Source organism: Lissotriton helveticus, chromosome 1_1 (genome assembly GCF_964261635.1).
Source record: "Lissotriton helveticus chromosome 1_1, aLisHel1.1, whole genome shotgun sequence".
Lineage (NCBI taxonomy): Eukaryota > Metazoa > Chordata > Amphibia > Caudata > Salamandridae > Lissotriton > Lissotriton helveticus.
In genome coordinates this window covers 346,091,387-346,115,285 of record NC_136057.1, presented here as the reverse complement: position 1 = coordinate 346,115,285, position 23,899 = coordinate 346,091,387, and the positions used below count along the sequence as shown (strand labels likewise).

Genomic DNA, 23,899 nt, shown 5'->3' with positions numbered 1-23,899 from the left:
GGGGCAGACAGTGCAATTAAAATCACTGACCCAGATTATCACCTTCTCTCCTGTTGTCTGGTCTCTTAAGGATGTTAAGCTAGTCATGAGATTATGAATTATGGACTCTATCGTGTTAGGAGGCACATTATTATAGAAATTTACTAAAATAATATTTTTTTGTGATTGGCCCCATCTAAACACCAATACCTGATAAAACGCCGTATTCACAAACTTTGGAACTTTTATGTCCCCTGTCGTTGCGACATAAGTGAAGAGGCCTCCTTTGTTTCTGCCCTGTACGCTAACCAAGGCTGGTGTGTGAAAGGTTTGATAACCTATAATGTGGAGTACCTCTAGCGTCCATGTTTCCTGTAAACATACAATACTGTGCTCCGTGACAACATCTAGCCATGATTGCTGGGAAACCTTAGTTGACAAACCCGCTACGTTCCAGGATAGGAGGCTATAAAAAGGATTACTCCAATTAGCGCCTGTGTTCTTTAAGAGGGGACTTACTCTGGTTCTAATTTCCTTTGATGGAACACAGTCCGTAGGAGCCAGGGGGACAGTTAAAAAATGGCTATCGACCCCAAGTGGATTGATAGCTTCTTCCACAGCTATTGCGCTGCGTAAAACAATTGCATTTGAATCATATTGCTCCTCTACAGTACCGAGGGTGTCTTCCCTCATGTTCTGATGTGACACTATAGTTAACGGGGTTGTTGATGTTACTACATGTTCCCCTGGGGAGTTCCTTGCCTGTCAATCTAGGTCGTCCAAACCCGAGAAAGCATTATATCGATTCGTTAAGGGGATTGACCAATGTGGAGTATATGAGGTAAATTGGGCGGGTTGTAAGCCCCCACCCCAGTAACTATCTGGTTTTTCTGTAAACCTACGACCGTGGTGTGTGAGTCTCCATTGATTAGTATTTATTTTCTTTGGTGAAAAAGGGGCATAAGTAGTGTGTTTAAAATTGTTACGAGGATCACGTCTACCCCAGGGTGTCACCAAAGACTGTGGATTAAAGTAACTCAAATTCCTGGTCGATATACCTTTATCTCCCCGCTCTAGGTACCAGTCAGTTATGTGAGTAACCGCCCTTTGGTCTCTGAAGTTGATGATTATTACATCCCCAGGTAAATCTTTGGGTCTCTGTCCCACCCAGGCCAGTCTTCTCACATGCGCTATCTCTCCATCTATATTGGGGGGCAGTGGCCTGTTGTTTGTAAGCCAATGGACCACTTTGTTCTTTAATTCAAAGTAGCCTTCCCTCTTCCCTTCTATAAGTTCGGGGACCCCTGTGAGAACAATAGCGTATGGGGCCGCCTCAGGTGGTAGATCTATTTGGCGATTTATACTTTTGAAAAAGGCTTTGCAGAGTACATTCAAAAATCCTGACCTAATCCGCCAAGAGACTTTCTCTGGGGGGTGGGCCTTTTCAATAATTGCATCTTTACCTTTCTCTTTAGAAGGTGGGTGTAAATTGGGGATAGTATCAGCAGTCCCTCTACTCTTTGACTCCTTGCCTCCTGACACCTCAGTTGTTGGTTTCTCAGCTCCCATTGGCACTTTCACATCCCCTGTGGCTGCCTTCTTTGGAGTTGTGTGGGCTCTCACACCCCCAGTTGGCACTTTCTCAGCTACCTTACTGAACAGCTTGGGGCATGGCGGCGTGGGCATATCCCTAGTAGGAAAACCATTAGTATTGCTGGGGTTGTGGCTGCTATTAGTGTTGTCCGATATGAGTGCTGCTAATTCTTTTAGAAGTTTAGTGTTTGAGGTAGTAACTTCCACTGAGCAACTCAGATCGCTACCCATCCTTTTTACCCTCTCTATTAATGGGAGAAGTAGGGACCTGACTAGGTGTTCCATGTTTTCCAGGGTACATTGCTTTTGGACTTTCTCTGGGGAGTGTGGTTTAAGCGGGTTAATATTGTCCTGAGGTTTTAACGCCCTCCGTGATTGAATCTTTTTTACTACTGTATTCTCTCCCGCGAATGGGTTTGGAGAGATTCTGGGTGCTTTGGTTCTCCTCCCCGCTGAAAAAATTCCCCTCTCTTCCTTTTTAATGAGGCTCCTGGAGCTGGTTTTATAGCCATGACTTTGCACTTATTAGTTTAGGGAGTGGGCTATGGCAACTGTAACAAAGAGGACTCCTCCAGGGAAAAATCCACAGAGGGGTCCAAGTTAACCACCTCAGCAGGCATCCTACTAGTTGACTTCTGTGGAGGGAATAGTCTTGGAATAAAAAGGGGATGCCAATGTCTGTAATGGAAATGTTTTCATTACTTAGCGTACTGTGTGTGGGTGGGGTCCTCGTTAACCTTATTGAGCCCAAAGAGGATCGTTTGTTTTTCTGGAATTCAAAGGACAGGCGGCTCTCTGCCACGGAGATTTCACGGTCCAAATTCGAGACCGCCTTTGTCAGGAAAGCGTCCAAGGTCCCTCTGACGCCTACCCCGCCGGAATTTTAGCTCCTTTACTAGTTTTAGTGGTCATTTCCTATCATGTATACGTGGGCTACACCAACAACTAACCAACAACAGTGACAGTTTCCATTTGAGAACAAACGCACAGAAAACGAAAAAACAGGATTGGAGTACTGATAGTAGTTAAGTGTGGGGTCCCCGCAGTATAATGGCTTGCAGTGCGTAATCGCTCAGAGAAAAACAATGGGCCCGATTCACAGAACTAACTTAAGACAAAATCCTAAACTTACTACTTTTGGTATTCACAGAAGTTAGGATTTTGTCTTAAGTTTGTCTTAAGACAGACTTAAGACAAAATCCTAACTTAAGTCTGTCTTAAGTCTGTCTTAAGTCTGTCTTAGGACAAACTTAAGACAAAATCCTAACTTCTGCGAATACCAAAAGTAGTAAGTTTAGGATTTTGTCTTAAGTTAGTTCTGTGAATCGGGCCCAATGTGCTTACTGTTATTATGTCCATTTGGTGGTAATACCAAGGGAGGTGGCCCAGCCCAGCCTTTTCCAGTCTTGGCCGGGCTTAGACGGGCCCGCCCTTGGCCCGGGCTTAGCCCGGCGCAACCCGCGCGCATTCCCGCGACGCGGAAGTCCAGGGTTCGTTTTATGCGCCAGCGGGCGCGGATTGTCCGTGTGCGGCGTCCGCCGCTAAGGGTCTTGGGGGGTGTAGTTTCCCTGCTCTGCGGCTGCAGCCTCAGATGATACAGGCGGCGGCGGCGGGGGCAACCGATAGCAGGCACCCTTACGTCTCCTCCTCAGGGATTCACGGTGGCGGCAAATGAACAGCTGACAGGTAATGGCGCTCACGCTTTGCTTATACAGAGCTCCCGCTCCACCGAAGTCCAGGGTCAGTTTTATGCGCCAGCGGGCGCGGATTGTCCGTGTGCGGCGTCCGGCCGCTAAGGGTCTTGTGGGGTGTAGTTTCCCCGCTCTGCGGCCGCAGCCTCAGATGACACAGGCGGCGGCGGCGGGGGATACCGATAGCAGGCACCCTTACGTCTCCTCCTCAGGGATTCACGGTGGCGGCAAACGAACAGCTGACAGGCAATGGCCCTCACGCTTTGCTTATACAGAGCTCCCGCTCCACCGAAGTCCAGGGTCAGTTTTATGCGCCAGCGGGCGCGGATTGTCCGTGTGCGGCGTCCGGCCGCTAAGGGTCTTGGGGGGTGTAGTTTCCCCGCTCTGCGGCCGCGGCCTCAGATGACACAGGCGGCGGCGGGGGAAACCGATAGCAGGCACCCTTACTTCTCCTCCTCAGGGATTCACGGTGGCGGCAAATGAACAGCTGACAGGTAATGGCCCTCACGCTTTGCTTATACAGAGCTCCCGCTCCACCGAAGTCCAGGGTCAGTTTTATGCGCCAGCGGGCGCGGATTGTCCGTGTGCGTCGTCCGCGGCCTCAGATGACACAGGCGGCGGCGGGGGAAACCGATAGCTGGCACCCTTATGTCTCCTCCTCAGGGATTCACGGTGGCGGCAAACGAACAGCTGACAGGTAATGGCCCTCACGCTTTGCTTATACAGAGCTTCCCACATTAGCTGAAATTGTCCTATTATGTTACCAAATCTTAAAGGGCCCCTTGTCCCTGCCATTCTACAATGATAACGCTCTATATGTGAACTTGGCTCCTGTATGTCATTTGTGGGCAAATATTGATCCATGTTACATTGAGTACTGGCCTACCGGCGCAATGAGGGATTAGAGATTCAGCCAAATAATTGCCACATTCGGATGGTGTTTGAGTTACCTCTAAAATACCCTGGTCTAAAATCCCTTTTTTCCGCTTTGGCCAATCTCTCTTATGGCCTACTTTCTTCATTCTTGATATCTGATCTCTTTTCTCTAGTCTATCTGTAAAGGTCTGTAGTACTTTAGGGATGGTAGCAAATCTAGTTGTTTTAACTTGCACAGTAATGGAGCTAAGATGTATTGGTTGCAGCTGTGCTTTTATTCTACATGAAAAAGGTGCAAAAGACAGTGAATAAAGGCTTGGGAAAACCTCTTTAAGGTGATGCAATTTATCTACGACAGAAACATTGGGGATGAGGGAGCATACTTAATAACTAGTGTTAGATGTGGATGTACCTATGCTGTGCATGTGTTAGTATCTGGTACCACATCTCTTCAAACAAAGCAGTGTGGAGAGGAAGATGGTCAGTATCATTTTCAACAGTTCTAAGCATACACATGAGAGCTGATGTAGGATAAAAGAAATAGAAGAAATAGAAATAGACAAGGGCTAAAAAGCATCAACATTAGCGCACTGAGAAGGACAAATAAAACGAAAGCACACAACTTAAAGTAAGTGTCTCTTGTTGAAGCGGTGGAAGGAGGCTTTTCTCTGGTTGCATCTCCTGTTCTCCCACCTTTTTTTCCTGTTTTGTGTCCAAAGGGATCGATGGCACAGCTAGGGCCAGGCGGATGTTGGAGTGAGAAAGAAATCCATTGTTTGTGGCTGCAAATGTTTCACTGCAGTAACTGCTGTCAGAATCTCGCCACTGGTGAAACAATTCCTGATGCAAATTAGAGTTCCCAATGGCAATGGTTTCTGTTGGTCATGCACTAGAGGGGCGTCATCTGTAAGGACGTTGACACACATGGCAGCTACAGTGTACCCTGTTTAGTAACAAACCATGACACTTGTGTTAGGCGAGTCACATAAACAGACATTTCAATGTGTACTACTTAAGGTGCACTCTCTGTCTTTCACCTATGTCTAGTTGGTAGCACAATGGCATTCATCATTCTCCTTGTCATTATCTGATGTGGTGTCAAAAGGTGGTCTGACCCTAGGGTGGTTCTCGAGGTGAACAGTGCTAATGGGAGACAGTACAACCATTTATTTTCCAATTTTACACACAGTTTACTTATTTTGTTTTTAAGAGGTCACTGAAGCACACCAGGATGTTGTTACTTTGGGGGTGGTAAGCTAACAAGAGTTTGTGTATCATTCCCAACAAAGTGGTGTGGTGGGAGAAGATATAATTGACAGAAATGTATGTGCCAATATCGGATCTGATAGCTTCAGGAATGCCCCACTGGAGCATCACCTCACGGAACAGAATATTAGCAGCAAACTTGGCATCACAATGGACATGAGGTCTTACTTTATCACTGGTGGGGCCAAGTTAAAAAATGTTTGTTGGTGCTCCCCAATGACCACCTCTGCCACTGATCCACTTACTACCACCCTCCAACAGTGCCCCTCAAATCTCCATAACACTCACTCTCAGATGCATTTAATTAGTTCTACAGTGCCACTCGTACCAGGGTAGGGTGTTAAAACACTCCACACCACACCTACATTACATAGAGACAACCAGTCACACGTGTAAATCAATGTATAAGAAATGTTTTATAAGACAAAGAAGTACAAGGTGTAGGAGTTACATGTCATCCATACTGATAGGCAGTATAGTTTAAGAGTGCTTGATCTGAAGAAGCACAAACTCAGCGTTTAAACCCTAACACCATGGTTGGTAGTTCACTTTATTAATAAGAATTTATGTCTACGTTTTCCAACATTAGAAAAATAAAAGACTGAACAAAAAATGTATCACTCTAATCTATATATACCCTGTAGTATCTTTACAGCTCTTTGATGACCGTCAATAGTTTACTGCTATATATTATGAGTTGAACCTATAAAACTGTAAGTAACAAAAGGATCTTCTAGAAAAAAAAGTAACCCACTGATGTATTTATATTGTATGCACTTTGTGATTTGCTAGAGTCAAGAAATGCTAGCAAGTACTTTTAAAACCATATATACTTATATACATACCAATATACCATATACATACCAATATACTTGGACCCGGCACCCCCACCCGAATTCCAGAGCCCAGTGTGGTGGTACCAGTCGCACTGCCCTACAGTTTGCCCTGATCCCAGTGGAGGGCTCTCGATGTCGAAGTATTGTGGATACTATTTCTTTGAATGTGGGGTTTCATGAAACCTGCTGGCACACAATACAGGTGTATACATATATTGTGGTCATCTCATGTAAGTTGCAAACAAACCTATCCTGGTGTATTTGGAGAGACATGTTGTCTCTAGCAGTGAGCCAAGGGAAATGTAGCTGATTTAGGGCTATAAGAAGCAATGCTTGGATATCTTTCTATATCTTTAAAATCTGTTCCTGTCTGTATGCATCCAATGGGCCTGAAGGTGACAATGTTTTACTAGCTAACAAAACTATGTATGTGTGTTGCTAAGGGACCATTTTGCACTGTTGTGGTGACATAGGCTGATTCAAAGTATATTGTTATTGCTTCCCTTCCTCTTGTTTAAGCGCTGGCACTAACACAATTAGTTCAGCAGCCTGACTTAAGTAATGAGGTGACAGTGTTATTCGGTCTGGTATCAGTAAAATATCTGAAGAGCCACGCTTCATGGCTTTGACCATTACTACATCTGTGTGTCTAATTCCTGTGGAAACCCATCTACAAAATATACAACGTTGCCTGGAATGGGGTCTTCTTGTGTTTGGCTACACTCATCTTGAGTATATGTGGCCCAGTCATCGATATCATCGCCTGTATCTGAAAGGGAGTATGCAAAGAAGGCAGCTGTGTTGTCTTTATGACACTTATCTAACTTGATGTGAGTCAACTGAGGAGGACATTGGTTTTCTCTCAATGTCCCCTCTTCTGCTTTGTTATCATTAGGACCATCTGGCTTTGGCCATTTTCTGGGTCTCCCACTTGGCCTCTTCTGGGCTTGTGCATGTACTACTTGTTTCTGTAAATGGCTTTTCTTTACACTGCCCTTGAGTCTGCCTCTGATCCTTTTGTGAATGGGAGAGTTGGCAGGCTCCTGACTTTTCTTTGTACTGCACTTAGGTCTGCCCCTGGGTCTCTTTTGAGTGTGAGTACTGGCAGATTCCTGCGGCCCTGGGTATGTGTGGTATTTAGTAGCCTTGTGCCATTCTGTACAATTGTTTCCTATCTGGTCTCTGTTTTCAGGGTATACCTTAACCAGGCATTCTAGAGGGGACCCCATAGCACTTTGGAGGACCTTGTCTTTATGTTTGAATATAGAGGTTACACTGGACAATGCATCAATATCTATTCCATTAATAAATCGTCCACCTCTCTTTTCCTGATCTCTAAAACCACCCTGCCTCTGACAGATAGGTAGGCCTGTACTGTTAACACCTGTATTTATTTAAACTGTTTATATTCCTAAATTCTTTCATATGATCATTATGATCATATCCTTCTATTTATTTCTCATTATCCTGGAGATCCACCCGTCTCCTACTCCTTGCATACTTTCCATTAATATAAGCTGTTCTTTCTTTTTCAATGTACTTATTCTCATGCATTCTTTTAAATAATCCTGTTTCTTTTGGCTGATGAACCTTTAAGCAGAGACCAGTCTAACATCTTAGTCTCTCTATACATTTAGGTAAGTGAGACAAATATTTTATTTTCCTTTTATATTTATATTAAAATGTGATTGCAATCTTCAAAAATGACATACTTTGCAGCGGGTGCTCCGTACCATCGCACAAACACTGAATTCCACCATACCTCAAGATCCCAGGGTGTGTCTGTTGAATGTCTGGGGTCCTACTGATTTAACACACTATGGCAAACCGTGGGTTACGGTAGGCTGCATGGTGGCAAAACGCGACATTGCACAAAATTGGGGTGCGTCTGAGCTCCCCACGCTGGCACAGTGGCTCAGGAACATGGACACGCTCATGGTAACGGAGAGGGCAGTATATAAGATGAGAGATAATCCTCGTAAGTGGAATGGAATATGGTTACCATGGAACTCATACAGAGGGGACATTTGTGATCCGTTGCCAGAGGATGATAGTGAGAGCTCTGATGATGACACTGATACGGACTAATTGAGAGGTGAGAATCCAGCTATAAGCGGGGGCACCGCTCAGGTTGCAGTGTGGTGCGGGCAACTGTAGGAGGGTGGACACACTACGGGGTGGTGGGGTGGATTGCGCACGGACTTGGCGTTTGCCACCAGCCACTTACTCCGGTATTCCATGATTGTGGATGTGCTGATAGATGTTGAGCCGTATGTTTAGTTCGTAGTTCTGTTATTTCAAAAAATACAAAATGCAAGCGGAAGTTGTATGTGATACCAAATGGTTTCGGAATGTTCTTAATGCATCGAATACTATGCGTAACAAATGGTCAGTTTGGTTTTCCGTTTATTGCTGCTTTTCTCGCTGTAATGATTAATGTATCTGGCTTTTCCATTTGGAACCACTTTAATGTAATGTGACCTACTGAGGTTAATAAAGTCTTGCTTTAATAAAAAAAAAAAAAAAAAAAAAAAAAAAATGACATACTTTTATCATGCAGTTTTAATCTACTGAGTCCTGCGATAAGAGAATAGTATCAAATAATGACTGTATACCCTCAAGATATTCATCTATGTCCCTGTAGGATGTTCTAAAAAGTTTCAAATTATTTCTTTAGAACACCTATCTAATCTTCTAAAGTATCTAATGTTATTACATCAATATATGTTATCCTTATACCTAAATGTAACGTGTCAATTGCTAGGCACTCAAGGATTTCTCCCATGAAGGGATTATTAGGTGGTACTAGCATTGGTAGTCTACTGGGGTCAGTGCCATTAGAAAAACCTACAACCTTACTGTTACAAAAATGGACAATTAATTCAGGGACCTGTTGTGATGAACTATCTGTGTACCCTTGAGAAATTTGTCTAGTAAGTAAGTAAGTAAGTAAGTAATAGTTTATTAGCATAGTTAATTAAAACCATTGCAATTCATCCTTGAAAACACTAAGATGCACACAATACATTTGTCATCAGTTGAATAAAATTACTTTCACATAAAATATGTAGTCTAAATTAAAAAATCCTAACAAAAGTTCGTGAAAATTTAATATCTGTAGTAAGAGTAAAAATAGTATTCGTGTTGTTCTAAATGTCCTCTGTAGGTTAGGCGAGGTAACGAATTCCAGTGTTCTCTTTATTTCCGTCATCCTTAGTGTCCATCTTTATAGGCTGCCAGTAAGGGATTGTGCTTTGATTAGTAACCTTGAGAAATTTGTCTAAATAAAAACCTTTTCTAGAATTCTACAATATTTCTCACAAAGTAGGAAATCCTAACAAACATAACATAAACAGCATAAAACTACAACATGACATTAATCTGTGGCCACACTTCTATTCACATTTACATAGACATTCTAATATACTATACAGTTGCTAATCTACTCAAAAAATACCTACTGGGGCAAAAACTACTACTACTGGTCTTTTTTCCTGGACTCACAAAAGGACGACTTTCACTTCCTATAACTACAAACTGTCACTTCCAAACTTAAGGTCTGGGATGACTTGAGTGTTTTGGCTTTCAGAACATATGTCAACTATCCAGTCTTAAGTGCTACTCTACCCTGACCACTTTTGACTACCTATAGTCAGGTCCCCTATTAAATTCCGGACTTACCACCGAAACGCTAGTCCTTATTATTGTGTCAATATACAATCATGCATGCATTTCCCCACATATGAATAATAACAAAATAATAACATATAACATATTCTTCTGTCAACATGCCACCTGTAAGTTAAAAGGGACGACATTCGCACTGTTCTCACCTTTTAAGAATGCCAACTCCCATGTCCTACCCGTCCCAGAAAAATGAGAACACTTTATAACAGGCGTCTTCTTAACTTCTTTTAGTTGTGCAAATCATTCCAAGAGGACAGGAGGTATTTCAGGATATGGCAGCAGGTGAGAAGAAGTGAAAGTTCTGGCTCAGCTTACCAAAATGCTAAAGGAAAATAAATGTATTGAACAAACACCAAGAAAGGCAAGTTGACAATACAATATGTTTATATTTTTTTACAATTCTGTAGTGAGGATCAGTCACTACAGGAGAGATCGGTTCAAATCAGAGGAGATACAACTTGATGTTTCCTAATTTAGCTTGAAGTCAGCTCTATTTATTCTTCCAAACCGCAAAGGAGAAGGTCACAAGTTGACCATTAACATACGCAATTTACACACCAGACATACAGGATAGCATCAGTGGATGTAGAAATTTCTTGAAAACAGAAGCACATGTAGGTGGGCCTAGCCTCACATGATGAGCGTGGAAACCCCCCCTGTGGGTTTCGGTTCTCAGAAGAATCTCAGCGGAGCAAAGATATCTATATTTAACTGCACAACGCATGGTTATGTCCTGCTCAATGCTTATTGGCCAAGCTTATCTGACCTTTTGTATGTGGTTTCTTCCATTAAGCCATCTAGCCAGTTAGGTTTGAAGTTGTGGTTACTGCAGAAGCGAGTGACCAGCTATCAGACATGTTGGCAGAAGCGTACACATGTGCATCAGTATGTACTAAGGCAGGATATGTACCTGGTAATTCTTCTTATGTACATGTTCAAGTTTAAAAGTGTAAGATACCGCAGTGCTTCAGAGGAAGCTGGCTCTTATGTGATTAGTGTATTTTGGCCCCTCTCTCTAGCAGATGGAACTTGTGGAACCCTATTTTTGCAGTTTCTACGCTTAAGCGCTACTGGTTTTCCTGAGTCAGGAAGAAGACAAGATCTATGCTTCATGCAGTAGCCCAACTAGCTGACCGCAATCTATTTCCTGACATTTAAACAAACTGTGCGACCTGATTAATTCAGCTAAACAAATTGTCTTTTGTGGCATGTTATTCTTTAATTATTTCTCGCAGAGGCCTGTGTTCCTACTAAGGCCTAAAACTTCTTCTAACTTCACACCTTTGCCTGGAAGTTCCAGGCCTCAGCTCTTTGTGTGTTTGTATATAATGTATTCTATTTTTCCCTACATCATTTGTAATGTGACTCGCACGTGCTGCGGACGTTGAGGGAGGATTCTAACTTTAACGAATTAGTTGAACGTCTGAACCAGCAGAATGCGAGGCAGTGCATCGTAAGCTATTTGATTTGTGGAATAAAGCTACCTTTTTGCAGTTACTCTTCAACTTCATTGCATTTGGCGACTGATTTCCTTCTTTGGCCATTGTTGAACCAACACATTGGTGCTGTTCAGATTTTCACCTGGGTTTTATGGGGTTCTGTTTTTCCGCTGGAGCTCACTTCATTGCAGAAACGACTCCAACACCCGCCGCCAATGGTCACTTGGTCACCTGGCTCAGGTCACATGCTTCATTAGCGCTGGGTGAGCTGCACTACCATTGCTGTATGCAGCCAAATCTTTCAGCCCTGCCAAGTACCATGCATCAGGTGTTAGACTAACAAATGTGCATCTGAGTTGATCAGTCTAAACTAGTAGCTGAAAAACACATTCACACAGTTCCATCAACCAAGTGTCATCATAATGGAGGCCAGGAGTGAGTCAGTATGTAAATCATAAAGGTGGCATTGTTTACGTTAAAAAGCAGTGCTTGTTGGGAAAGGGATACATATTTGAAATACATTTATTCTTTTATTGGAAGAAGGATATTTGATTCAGCAATGATGAGGATCTATGAATCTTGGATCAGCAATCTCAGAGTTCACAGCTGGTTATGACACACGCCCAATCCACACAGCACTCTAATGTGTCTTGCATGCTTGTGGTGCTTTGTTGGGTGGTTAGTATAGTGATGCTTTTTTGTAACAGTTTCCTTCTGCTTGTTTCCTTTCAGTAACACCTGCGTGTTTTCCCATGACATCGAGTCTGATGCCAACAAGGCTGTGCTGAAGGCCCACAAGATTAGCAACCTTAAAAAAAAGGATCTGCAAGTTCTGCTGCTGCTGAACGACCCCTCCTTCCTGCCTGAGGTAAGATATGCCAGAGAAAGCTACGCTTGTTACTCTATGCTGCACACTAGTCGGTACATCCATGGAACTGCATGCGACTTGATTCTAGGTTAATTTGGCTTAGGGAATTCACTATTGCAAATCCCTTGCTAATTAATTCAATGTACGGAATTCTTAGGTTCACCCTTCGACATTACAGGCCATGTTATTCTTAAATACATTTATTCAGGGAATTGTAATTATAGGAAGTTCAATTATGAATCATATGGACTTAGCGAAACCTTACCATGTGTATTTTCTGCACAGACCAGTGCATTTCATTTGGGAAGGGTTTATCTTGCGAGACTGACAATTCTGTCTGCAGCAGTGACCTGAGTCATTGCAGACCAATGACTGTGATGTCAGTAGGGAATGCTAAGAGAGTTGTAATTGTTTTGAACGTGGAGTTACAGTTGAAATCTGGGGAACTAATGAGTATGGGACTGAGGAATCAGATCTCTGAAAACGCCTTTCTCATATGAAGCCCTGTTGGTAGTTAATGTAAAAAAGGCTACAGAGGTTCTTCACACACTTCTCATGAGAAGGACCCCAGGCTTCTGTTGTAAAGGATTCTCCCTTACTTTGCCATGCATTGGTCGGGCGTGGGCTCTGTAGGCGCCTCCCAGATTTCTGCTGCTGCTTCCTCCCGACGCTTCAGCAATTCTGCAGTAGAACTTAGTGTCGTCGTCAGCATTTTCTTTTTTCCCCCGCATGTTTCTGGGGTAAAACTTTTCTACATGCAGGTATGTCGGTAATGCTGCATGCAGGGAGGTATTCTTAGTACCATGGCATTGTACACATCAAGCTATTTTCTTTAATATGTTTTGATCTATGAACAAATCCTGAAATTAATAGAATATTTCTATGTTTACTGCTGGTGATTTTTGCTATGTTTCATTATTTATTTATCCCCTATCCAAGATAGCTGAACTGCTCCCTGGATTGCATCACATCCTATTTTGATTTGTGGATTCTCACCTTTCTCCAGTTCCTACTTCATTACTCCTTGCTTTTCACTCTGCTGCTTAGCTTGATAGTTGGAAGGTTATTTGGTCTCTAGTTTTTTCCTTTCTACTGGATATTATTTTTCGGGGACAACTCTAGACTTCCAGTCATATCCTAGTTTGTTTCTGGAGATAGTAACTCAATCCCACAGACCAAGAAGATACTTCATCCTTTGCTGATAAGACATGCCCTTGGCACCTGGACTTATGGCCAAAAGCTGCTAGAGTTAATCAGTATGCAAGACTTGAAAAGTGGCCATCAAAACTATTTCATCTAGGTATGATTGCCAATTAGTAGAGCTCGCACAAGTCATGGGAATGGAACCCTTGTCAAGCATTCAAAAAGTAGGGATTAGGCAGGATAGTACGCTAAGCCTAAGCTTATCAGTTGTAAACTTTAAATCGGCAGACATAGGGGCATCAGTAATGAATACCCTCATGACATGGAACATTGCAGGATTAGGCTCTAAGCTGGAATCCCCTGAGTGGCACACTTTTATTCAGAGGTTTGATGTCTGCTTGTTCCAAGAGACCTGGCCAGAAACCCCTATTTTTTGTGCCGGATATTTGAATTTTTACATCCCAGCTGTTAAGGGTCCACAAGCGAGACCATCAGGAGGCCTGACAATGTAGGTGAAGCAAGATAGGGGGCTGAACACTCACATTATCCCAACCAACAGGCAGTTAGACTGTCTAGGGGTACTAGAGGGATTGTAGTAATGTACAACTTGTACGTGCAGGCTCAAGGGAGAAAAAGTCAGGTGTTTTAGCGGCACTTGACGATCTTCTGGAGAGTACCCAGTCATGCTTACCTTTGATTATTGTGGGTGATTTTAATACAACGTTTGAGCCACTCTTAAATGAGGAGGGTAACCATTCAGATGAGGGAGATCTAAGATGGGGCGTCCCAAAGTTGGAGTTAGAGCCAATAAAAAAACGTCTGATGTGGTGATCCATATCAATTCAATATGTATGGAAAATGGTTTACGGGCACAGAATGGCCATACAAAATCCGATAAACTGGGGGCTGTTACATTTAACGGTTACAGTGCCAGTAGGATAGATTATGTGCTGGTCAGCCTAGTACTGTGACACACAGTGAGGGATATGATAATACAAGACAGATTGGAAAGTGATCATAATCCTCTTTGTGTGGAAATATACCTGCTTGGTTGTAAATCTTGTAATGGAACAGCAGATAGTTATATATCTAAGGATGTGGTACCATCAACTGATCAAAGAAGACTAAAATGGACCGAATTAAAAGAACTACCCCTAGTGCCGACTAGCATTGATAATTGATTTATGGTAATTAATAATGAGTGCAACAGTAGTGAAAACATTGGATAGCTTAGAGGTAAATATTATTATTCCCACCCCAGAGAGTGCAACAGTAGGGAACACATTGGATAGCATAGGCGTAAAAATTACTATTCCCACTCCCGAGAGTGCAACAGTAGGGAAAGCGTTGGATACCGTAGGGGTAAAAATTACTATACCCACTCCAGTGAGTGCAACAGTAGAGAAATCATTGGATAGCGTAGGGGTAAAAATTACTATTCTTACTTCAGTGAGTGCAACAGTAGGGAAAGCGTTGGATAGGGTAGGGGCAAAAATTACTATTCCCACTCCAGAGAGTGCTACAGTAGGGACAGCGTTGGATAGCGTAGGGGTAAAAATTACTATTCCCACTCCAGAGAGTGCAACAGTAGGGAAAGAAATGATTTATTATTAAAATAAGATTACATTAATTATCAATACCAATAAAAAAGTAATTAAAATAATGACCAATTAATAACAATTAATTAATTAATAACAATTAATTACCAATTAAAAAACATTATTACCAATTAATAAATTAATTACCAATAAATAATTAATTATCAATTAATTATCAATACATATAAATAAAAATAAAAATGAACTTTATTACAATTAAATTACTTCCCACCCAATTCCCCTATAAACCCACAACCCGCTCCTAATAATAAAACATACAATTAACATAATTATCAACTAATCAATTAATAAAAGATAATTACCAATTTATAAAAATGAATTACCAATTAATAAACATTAATTACAATTCATAATTATTTATCAATTAATTCATTATCAATACATATAAATAAAATGTAATATTTAATTTACTATAATTAAATTACTTCCCACCCTATTCCCCTATAAACACACAACCCGCTCCTAATAATAAAAAATACAATTAACAGAATGATCAATTAATCAGTTAATAAAAATTAGTTACCAATTTATAAAATTTTATTACCAATTAATAATTAATTATCAATCTATTAATTATCAATACATATAAAAATTAATATTTAATTTAATATAATTAAATTACTTCCCACCCTATTCCGCTATAAACCCACAACCCGCTACAGAATTAAATTATGCAAAAATTAAATTACATACCATTCATTACTTTAAAAAAATTAAACATACATTAGAAAATAATACATCATTTTAACACATATACTACCATACATAACACTAAAAAAAATGTGATATTATGGGAATCTATATTATAAAATTCGATATTTTGGGGATCTATATGATAAAAATCGATATTATGGAATTTGATACTTCCTACCTCAATTTCGATATTCTGTCCTATCTATATTTTGATAATTTGATATTCTGTCCATTCTATATTTTTGTTTGATATTCTGTCCTTTCGATATTTTGGAATCGATATTTAGGGTGTTCACCATGCTTAACATTTGTAATGCTCCCAAAACTGAGAAATGCTTCAGAATGTTTGGCATTGATTGTCTGTCAATCCATAAGTTCTAGCTCAAATCCCTAATGCCACACAAATTCTATTATTTTTACTTTATTCCTTGGCCACCAAAGCCACTGGTGCAAGCCACTTGGAGGCCTCAATTTGTTCAATTGCTCCCAACTTATTCAACTTATGCAACTCCTCTCTCAGTGAGTCTAACATCAAATGTATTAATTTATGTACTTCCGGTCGCACTCCTATTTTTCAACACTATCTTCTATTTAAATCCACCAAATTATCCCAAGTGCTTTTCAGAGCACCTGGGAAAAGTATAAACTGAACCTTAAGCCTCATTCAATCATAAAATTAACTGTATTCATTGGAAACTAATGTGGTACCTTGTTCCCTTTGATGCTTCCATCCTAGGACATGATGTCCCCTCTTGGCTTTATGTACCTTAACGATGGTCTCTTTTCCTCTGAATCTATTCAGCATGCATGTAAAATTGGTTCTTGTTCTTCCATAATCACCATCACTGATATTCAGCTTACAAACTCAATGATACAATGTCACACTCCGGCATGATACGTTCACCTTGACCACATGCTCCAACAACTTCTTCAGTCTCTGTGACTTGTAACACAACCTTCTTCGCGTTCACTATTATTCTGTTCACCATTTCGTGCTAACAATAAGTTTTTATCACCAGGATCCTTCACTACTGCTACTTCAGCATCACATATCTTCTCATTCCTCATTTATTGCACCCACCCGGATGTGTGCTCCAACATTTTTACAATTGTAATTGCTTTCTTCAAATCTATGTTCTTTGCTAGCGATTTTCTTTGATCTTGAGATGCTTAGTGCATCAACCATACCATCAAATATCCAAACTCACATGTTCTTTCCATGTTCCTCAGTCATGCTCTATAATTCTCCACTTTATCAGTCTTTCCTTGTTGTCATGCATACATTGTTTGCCTTTCCAGTGCAACACTGATTTGAGAACCAAAATGTCCCTCTAGCATCCTTACAGAAATTCGATTCACATCACAAGACTCATTATCGCCATTTCCCAGTGTAGTTCCTCAATACTCTCATAGATATTTCTCCCCTTGAAGATTAGTTTATGTATATGTACACCCTGTTTTCTTGCAAGTTGGAATTTCTCTCACCCTCTGGCAATCTAGTTTGAATCAAATACATTTTTCTATTGTTTCCAATGCATTAATGGTTCACTAGCTTTAGAAAGGAACAGTGGTGGCTGTGACATACTGGCAGCAGTCATGAGTAAGTTAATATAATAAGTTAAAGAAAAATAAAATAGTAATCTTATATAACGAACTAACACAACAATGTACAATAACAACGCAATAATATGCTTAACTTCCTAGAGTGATTTCAGGTATATGCCAGTGTTTCATAGTCATTGTGTGTCTCAGGATATTAGTTAGCTGAATAGCACTCTTCAAAATCAGATTTCCAGAGTTTACAAAAGTGATCTTACTAGCACTGCTTCCAGTCCTATGTGTCTTGTGCACTTTTGCTCTTCAAGCTAAGTTTAGAATCAGCACTGCTCTGCCTTGAAATGCCATTGCAAACAGTAGGCTCATAAAATGAGTAACTTAGTACCAGGAAATTGTAATTCAAAGTAAAGTGTATAGATATCCTGGTGTGGGTTGAAGGCTTTTTTCCCATTCCGGAAACACCTTAGCAGTACTTTACAGTATTGAGCAAGCTACGTTAAGCCATCTGATTTAAGTACAACTACTCATCCGCACAAATATATCCACGCAGAACTCCTGTGCGGTTTTGGCCTAATTCAAATAGCTGCTGTGTACAACTCCATGCAGCGTAATGCATCACACATTCTCTTGGTATTCAGGAATATGGGCATTCTCTGTCTCACATTACGGTGATATATGCAAAATGATGCAAAGACATCACTGATTCAAGGTACCATTTTGTTCATCTCAACCTAGAGTTGTTCCACACAATTTGCAGGATCTTCTCAGTGTGCATTGAAAATGTCAAATTAACAACCTGAGACACCTCTGTGATACCTGAAGATTCCAGTTCATTGTGCACTGTCACTTTACTCTTTTGCTATATAAATTCATGGGTGGTGGTGCAAATATATTTGTCCTCTGCAGAGGCTGATTGTGTTGGGTTGTCACCATCTGTTGCGTTTTGCCCTCTCCTCACAGGAAGACAAGAGGTTCACAGCACTGATAGGAGGCAGAGGTTTATTCGGCATAAAGAGACAGACTACCAATGACCAGACAGCTGAACAGTTTTCTTCAACTGATTGCTGAACATTCTAGTTCTTTAACAGGAAAAGAACAAACGGCTGACCAGGGTTAAGCACATCAAATCCATATGTACAGTCTATTTAGGGATGGTGCAAACGCTTCCAGCACCCGCCGTCCGAGGATGAGATAATGGGAAAATGTTCACGAATAAGGAAGGTGCACTCAATGCAAAGTCAATCAATCAGGCCAAGTTTGTCCAACATTGCTTCTTTTATTAAGTTAATCATAAAAACTGGCACACAGCTACCAGAGGGAACTTCGTCGGGGCTGTAACAATTATAAACAAACATCACATAAAAAAACACATAAACACAACAACAATATTACCAACATCACAAACTTGAGATGACCCACATGATACCACTATTGTATAACACAACAATACATATAAAAAGTACACAATTTAACATTAGTTAAACATATATACTTTACCCCAAAAATAAAAAAACAACTCATAATTCCAAGAGAAAAAGTCAGACAAATATTAATATGCTCAAAGACCAGACAAATGGCTAAGATAGATGAACACATAGGTATAAACAGAGTAATACCATCATACAGTGAAATTATACATGACTAGAGGAAACAACACACAGTTATATCGAAAAAAACTAGAAATATCTCACACAAAGCTATATACAGAGTGGAGTAGAAATAAACCCAGACAGGAAGAATAAGTATGGAAGAGTTACCACAGAAGCAAGATAACATACTGGTAGGAGGGTTTACTTATTCTCACCTCAGAAATATCCGGCTTAGGAATCAGTATATAGTATGTTAAAGGAAGATATACAGTTCCAAAACGCGATAAACATCCAATCAGAAATGGGCATATATTGTAAGATCTATAACAGAAAGGAAATGTAAACACCAATACCTTCTCATGCGTAGCAGCAAAGGGTGCTTAATCATAAGTACCACAATATCGGTAAAAAACAGCATGCTCTAATTAGAAATACAGAGAGGGGAACTCCTCAGAAGAACCCTCTAAGAGTTCTAAGGTACCACCATTGCCCCTCTAACCAAAGAGTGGAGGCTCAAAAAGCATCATAACTCTTTCATATATCCCAGACTTACCTCAAATCAAGAAAGCAAAAGGTCCATAGTATCAAGTATAGATAAAAACACACAAGTCCATGGGTGGCTCCTTCTTCAGGGAGCTCTATAATAAATGGTTCATGATGTGAGGCCTGTTAAGAAGGTAAACAATAAAAAACCATTGCAGACTGTGTATATCGATAATATAAAAGGAGACAGAGACATTAGTCTATATTCGTTCAAGAAAGCCCTAAACCACCACCGCAGAGATATTTCACCCATTTAAAATGTGAGGTGCAACAGCACTATGAATGGTAGAAGGCCACCGGATTACGCATGCCAAATTGGCAAAAACCAAATTGCAAGAAATTGGAAACCATCGCATACAAAAGTGCACACATAATATGCATACAGTAATATCTCTAAGTATCAAGGACATGTGTCAAAGTAAAAGGAGCAGGTACCGCAGAGCAAAACACGCAAGAGGCACAAATTACGAGAAGCGAGAAACCATCGCATCAAACAGTGCATACATAGTGTGCATACAGTCACATCTTCAAGTGTGAAGGACATATGTGCATACAGTAATATCTCTAAATATCAAGGACATGTGTCACAGAAAAAGGAGCAGGTGCCGCGGAGCCAAACACATGAGTGGCACACATTACGAGAAACATGAAACCATCGCATCAAACAGTGCTCACATGATGTGCATACAGTCACATCTCCAAGTGTGAAGGACATATGTCCCTACAGTAATATCTCTAAATATCAAGGACATGTGTCACAGAAAAAGGAGCAGGTATAGCAGAGCAAAACACGTAAGTGGCACATATTACGAGAAACGTGAAACCATCGCATGAAACAGTGCACACATGATGTGCATACAGTCACAACTCCAAGTTTGACTGGCATATGTCACATAAAGAGAAACCGGCACCACAGAGCCAAACACGTAAGCGGCACTGGTTATGATGCTTGTATAGCAGTCATATATGCATTTCAAAATTAAGAGCATAGGCAGGCAAACAGTGAATGGAAGGCACACAGAATATAAACATCTCGTAAACATAACATGATAAAAACAGCTTGTAGGGCATGTGTGATTAAAACGACGTCAAAAGGCAAGTACGATTTCGTTGGCAGCACCGAGTCCTTTGCCTATGTTGCAAGGACTCCACAACCCGTAGCATTTAAGCATGCAAATCTTAGATTGACAATTGAAACACAAACGGCACCACAAGGTGATTGGCGCTTGGGAGCAGTTAGACATGCAGAGCACTCATTAAACAAATGCAACTGAGCCCAGAAAACAAATAATGCGGGCTGACCGACACGCCCCCGCAGGGGACCCTCATAAGAGGGCAGCCCCTTTAGTGCCACAAGATGGCACACTGGACAGCTTAGTGTCCGGAGACCCCTTCAGGGTCCCGTGCGTCACTTCTGTCCAAGGCCGGGGAAGGGGGGATGTACATATGCCTCTCCCGCACACCTGGCGGCCTCTTTGTCCCTCACTCTGATGCCGTGTGCAGCTGCTGCTTCGAGGTCGCGTTGGACCACAAGGTTAGTCCAATGTGGGCCTTGTTTCACCCCCCCTCCTCCCCGGCCCAGGTAGGGGCCCCACCGTGCGGGCATCGCCCGTGATGGGCACTGTCTCAGCTCCAGGCCCGGCCTTGCCCGTTCAGTCAACTTTGAAGTGACCGTGGGTCTTCGGGGGTTAGGGAGCGGGACAGGGGTCAGGTGGGAAGGGTGAGGTCCCGCTGGCAGCAGCTGCCTCAGGCCTAGTTGCAAGGCTGCGGCCTTGCTCTTGGGGGAGGGCTTTCTTTCACAGAGCCTTTAGGCCCGTAAGGTTAGCGCTTTACAATTTATGTAAATTATTCGGCCTCAGCACCTCCCCACGCGCCTATGTCTTGGCTCTCTCTGGGGGGTTAGGCCTCTTTCTACAGCGCTTTGAGGCCCTTAAGGGTAGCGCTTTACAATTGCTTAAAGGTAGCGCTTTTCAAATAAGGTCAATTTTACGGCCTCCCCATCCCCCTATTTCTTTATTTGCCAGGAACAAAGGTCTGGGTGATTGGCCACTCTGGCTTCTGCAGATTGGCACAGTGGGTTGAAAGCAGGAAGTGGAGGCATGGCTTTTCCACACCGAGATAACTTGGCTGGGGTACCCTGACATGCGATGGAATGGATTGTTGGGCACATTACAGCAGGAACTGGGTGGAGTCACCCGTCACCCCAAAGTGCTAGTTATACACCTGGGGAGGAACGACCTGACGACCGTGGGCAAAAGGACATTGCTTCAAAACATGAAGGTCACATTTTGCAAATTAAGCAACCAGTTAGGGACATGTGAAATGTGGTGGCCAGAGATCAATCCAGGGTTCTTGTGGCAGGGACCCTGGCTTGCGCGCAGGAGAGTCAATAGCGCGATGCATAAATTCACCAAACAAATGGGGTTTGGCTACATAAGACACAGGTTGCTTCATGCCAAATCCACAGGGTGTTTCGAGTACAATGGGGTACATCTCTCCAGAGTAGGCATGGACTTGTTCCTCCTGGATCTAGGGGAGGCCCTGGAAGTAGCAGGATGTAAGTAGGAGCGCCGGCCTTGGTGGGGGGCCTTGGTTGCGACGGTAGCCACACTCAGAGTTACAGGGTGATCCAGAGGGGGAAAGGTACTCAGGAGTACCCTCTTCAGGAGCACAAAGGGTGCTGAGGCTTAGTATCCCCAGGAAGTCTGTGCGGTGGACCCTGGGGTGCGACGTAGGGGAGGGGCGTGAGTAATAGGGTGGACCGATGGTTCACCAAAAGTGGGAGGGGCTATCCCCTTACCACAACCGCTAAGCACCGATTGGCTAAGGCCACGATGCAAGTTGGCCTATCAGGTGGTAAGCCGCGAGGAGCGGCTTGCCTTTGGATCGCCTGTAAGATAACCCACTATGTTGGCATATTTGGTATGCTAATAAACCTGCAGCAATTTTTCCCGCAAAAAGTTGCCTTGTCTGCTTATTTATGTGACATGTATGTTGCTGCGGGAGGGCTGGTGAGTGTGGCCGATATTGGCACTAATCATCTGGCAATGCGCACAAAAGTGCGTTTCCCCATTCTAGCAAAGCTTACCTTTACGGAGCGAAAAGCTCAAGTCACCGCATAGTAACCGGCATAGCTGTGGTGAGAGCGGAGGAGTCATTATTTGAAGCCAACACGACCCTGTGTCACCCAGCACCATCAGGTCACATAAACGTCGAGAGATAATAAACATAGAAAATGGGCAACATGAAAGGCGAAAAAGAACTTTCGCCTTTCATGTTGCACTTCAAACTTATTTTAGATCTGTGTAAACTAGTCGTAAACATTCATTAAAAAGCAGATTCAGATTTGTCATGTTAAAAAAGAAAATCTAAGATTTTACACAAAACCTCATTCAAGTACTATCTCCTGGAAATTGCAGATTCAGAGAAAATATTGGTATTTTTTCTATACGAGGGCAAAAGTACTTTGTAATGTCACACTCCAAGAGCAGGAAATACACACAGTGCCGTCATGTTCTTCGGTGCTGCACTAAAAGTAAATAATGAAAAGTTATGGTTAGACAAGTTATGGTTACTCTTAGTAGTAGACAGCCTATCTTGTAGGATTCATATAATTGTGCGGCAGACAACACATTTGGCACAATTCCACATTCATTCTTTTCTGGGCTGAAAAGAGGTATCCAAACACAAGACTTTCCATTACGCAATCTTTCCTTGACGGGGAGAAAAAGAGACCTTGCATTCTGTCACTCTTTAAGCTGTGAAGTTTTGCATTTGCTAGTCATCTACATGTGGGTTGATTTGTAGGGTATTCAGTCCATGGAAGTGCAGGCTACAGATCTCCAGCCAGAAAATAAATATTGGCAAATTCAATAGATCTAGGTTTAATGTGGTAAAGCCAGCAAACACAGGCATGCAAAAATGATGTTTTCATCCAGTAGCACATTAAGGCCAGACGTATAGCGTGTCAATGTTTTGTGGTGGTGGTGTTCCTGTATTTATTCTGTGGTACCAGTGACAGACTAGTGCTATTGATAATGGTGAAGGTGTGTGGTAATGATAGTAATGTGATATTGGTGTTTATACTGGTACTGTGGTGGTGGTACATAGGCAATGCTTCTAGTTAAAACCGTTTTTTAAACTTTCAGATGGTAATGGTTTCCCTTTTAAAGCAAAGTTGTAGGATTAGTCTGAAGAAACATTATTGAAACATTATTGACCCCTTTTGTAGTTCTTTAAATCAAATTGCCTTTCATATATGGAAGGTAAGTAACTCGTATATAATGAGAAGTTACAAGGTGCATGCTGATGTTTTTACTTTTACAGTGCAGTTACAAGAGGATGTCTTTGGTTAGAAGGAGGAGAGAAGGGATTTATTAGGATATGGGAGTAACATGACAGTGTTTTATAAGGAATACAACACTGTCTACTTTAGGTAAAAAGGATATTTCACATCACCTAAATGTTCCTTTACCTTATAAACTTTGTCTTCATTGCTGTAGTTGGACACATATCTCATT

The 23,899-nt window shown here is 41.8% G+C and overlaps 1 protein-coding gene and 1 long non-coding RNA gene across 2 annotated transcripts in view; one reads left to right on the top strand and one right to left on the bottom strand.

Moving 5' to 3' along the window:
• LOC144807718 (protein mono-ADP-ribosyltransferase PARP12-like) overlaps nucleotides 1–23,899 on the top strand; it is a 361,427-nt gene that overhangs the window by 39,513 nt on the left and 298,015 nt on the right. The window contains exon 2 of the mRNA XM_078673379.1: nucleotides 12,100–12,235. Within this exon, the coding sequence (XP_078529505.1) occupies nucleotides 12,100–12,235 (136 nt within the window). The remainder of the gene's footprint in view (nucleotides 1–12,099; nucleotides 12,236–23,899) is intronic.
• LOC144807724 (uncharacterized) lies at nucleotides 3,866–22,896 on the bottom strand. The gene is made up of 5 exons (XR_013606396.1): nucleotides 22,767–22,896; nucleotides 19,390–19,502; nucleotides 19,052–19,157; nucleotides 10,075–10,250; nucleotides 3,866–5,082 (listed from the first exon to the last, which is right to left on the bottom strand). It is a non-coding gene; the product is annotated as an uncharacterized LOC144807724 (long non-coding RNA).